The 318-nt window shown below is 57.2% G+C and overlaps 1 protein-coding gene across 1 annotated transcript; it reads left to right on the forward strand.

The window, feature by feature from the left end:
• On the forward strand, positions 1-318 carry Tco025E_09327 (uncharacterized protein; the record flags this gene model as incomplete). The annotated part of the gene is made up of 1 exon (XM_029376147.1): positions 1-318. A coding segment is annotated over one exon (318 nt), but the record flags the coding sequence as incomplete, so codon positions are not given.

The raw sequence follows: 318 nt of genomic DNA on the forward strand, positions 1-318 counted from the left end.
ATGGCTGGCCGTGCGCTGTTGGTGTGCGCCCTCTGCGTGCTGTGCTGCGCCGCCGGCGGGGGCTGGGCGTGGCATATGGACTACTGCACTGAGGAGAACTGGGGATTTTTGAAGTTGCTTAATTCCAGCAAAAATTCCACGGAACTTCTGGATGTGTACTGCAGGCATAACACAACTTTTCTGGCGGCGATCAAAAATAAACTTACCGCAACAGGGGGCAGCGCTGGCACCGGCAATCCCGGGGGCACGGGGGAAGAAAAGGCATCGCCAGAGCCCGAGGAAGGCCCACAGACAAATGAAGAGTTGTCACCTCCGATT

This window comes from Trypanosoma conorhini, assembly GCF_003719485.1.
Source record: "Trypanosoma conorhini strain 025E chromosome Unknown Tco_14.4_contig_01066, whole genome shotgun sequence".
In the NCBI taxonomy this organism is placed as follows: domain Eukaryota; phylum Euglenozoa; class Kinetoplastea; order Trypanosomatida; family Trypanosomatidae; genus Trypanosoma; species Trypanosoma conorhini.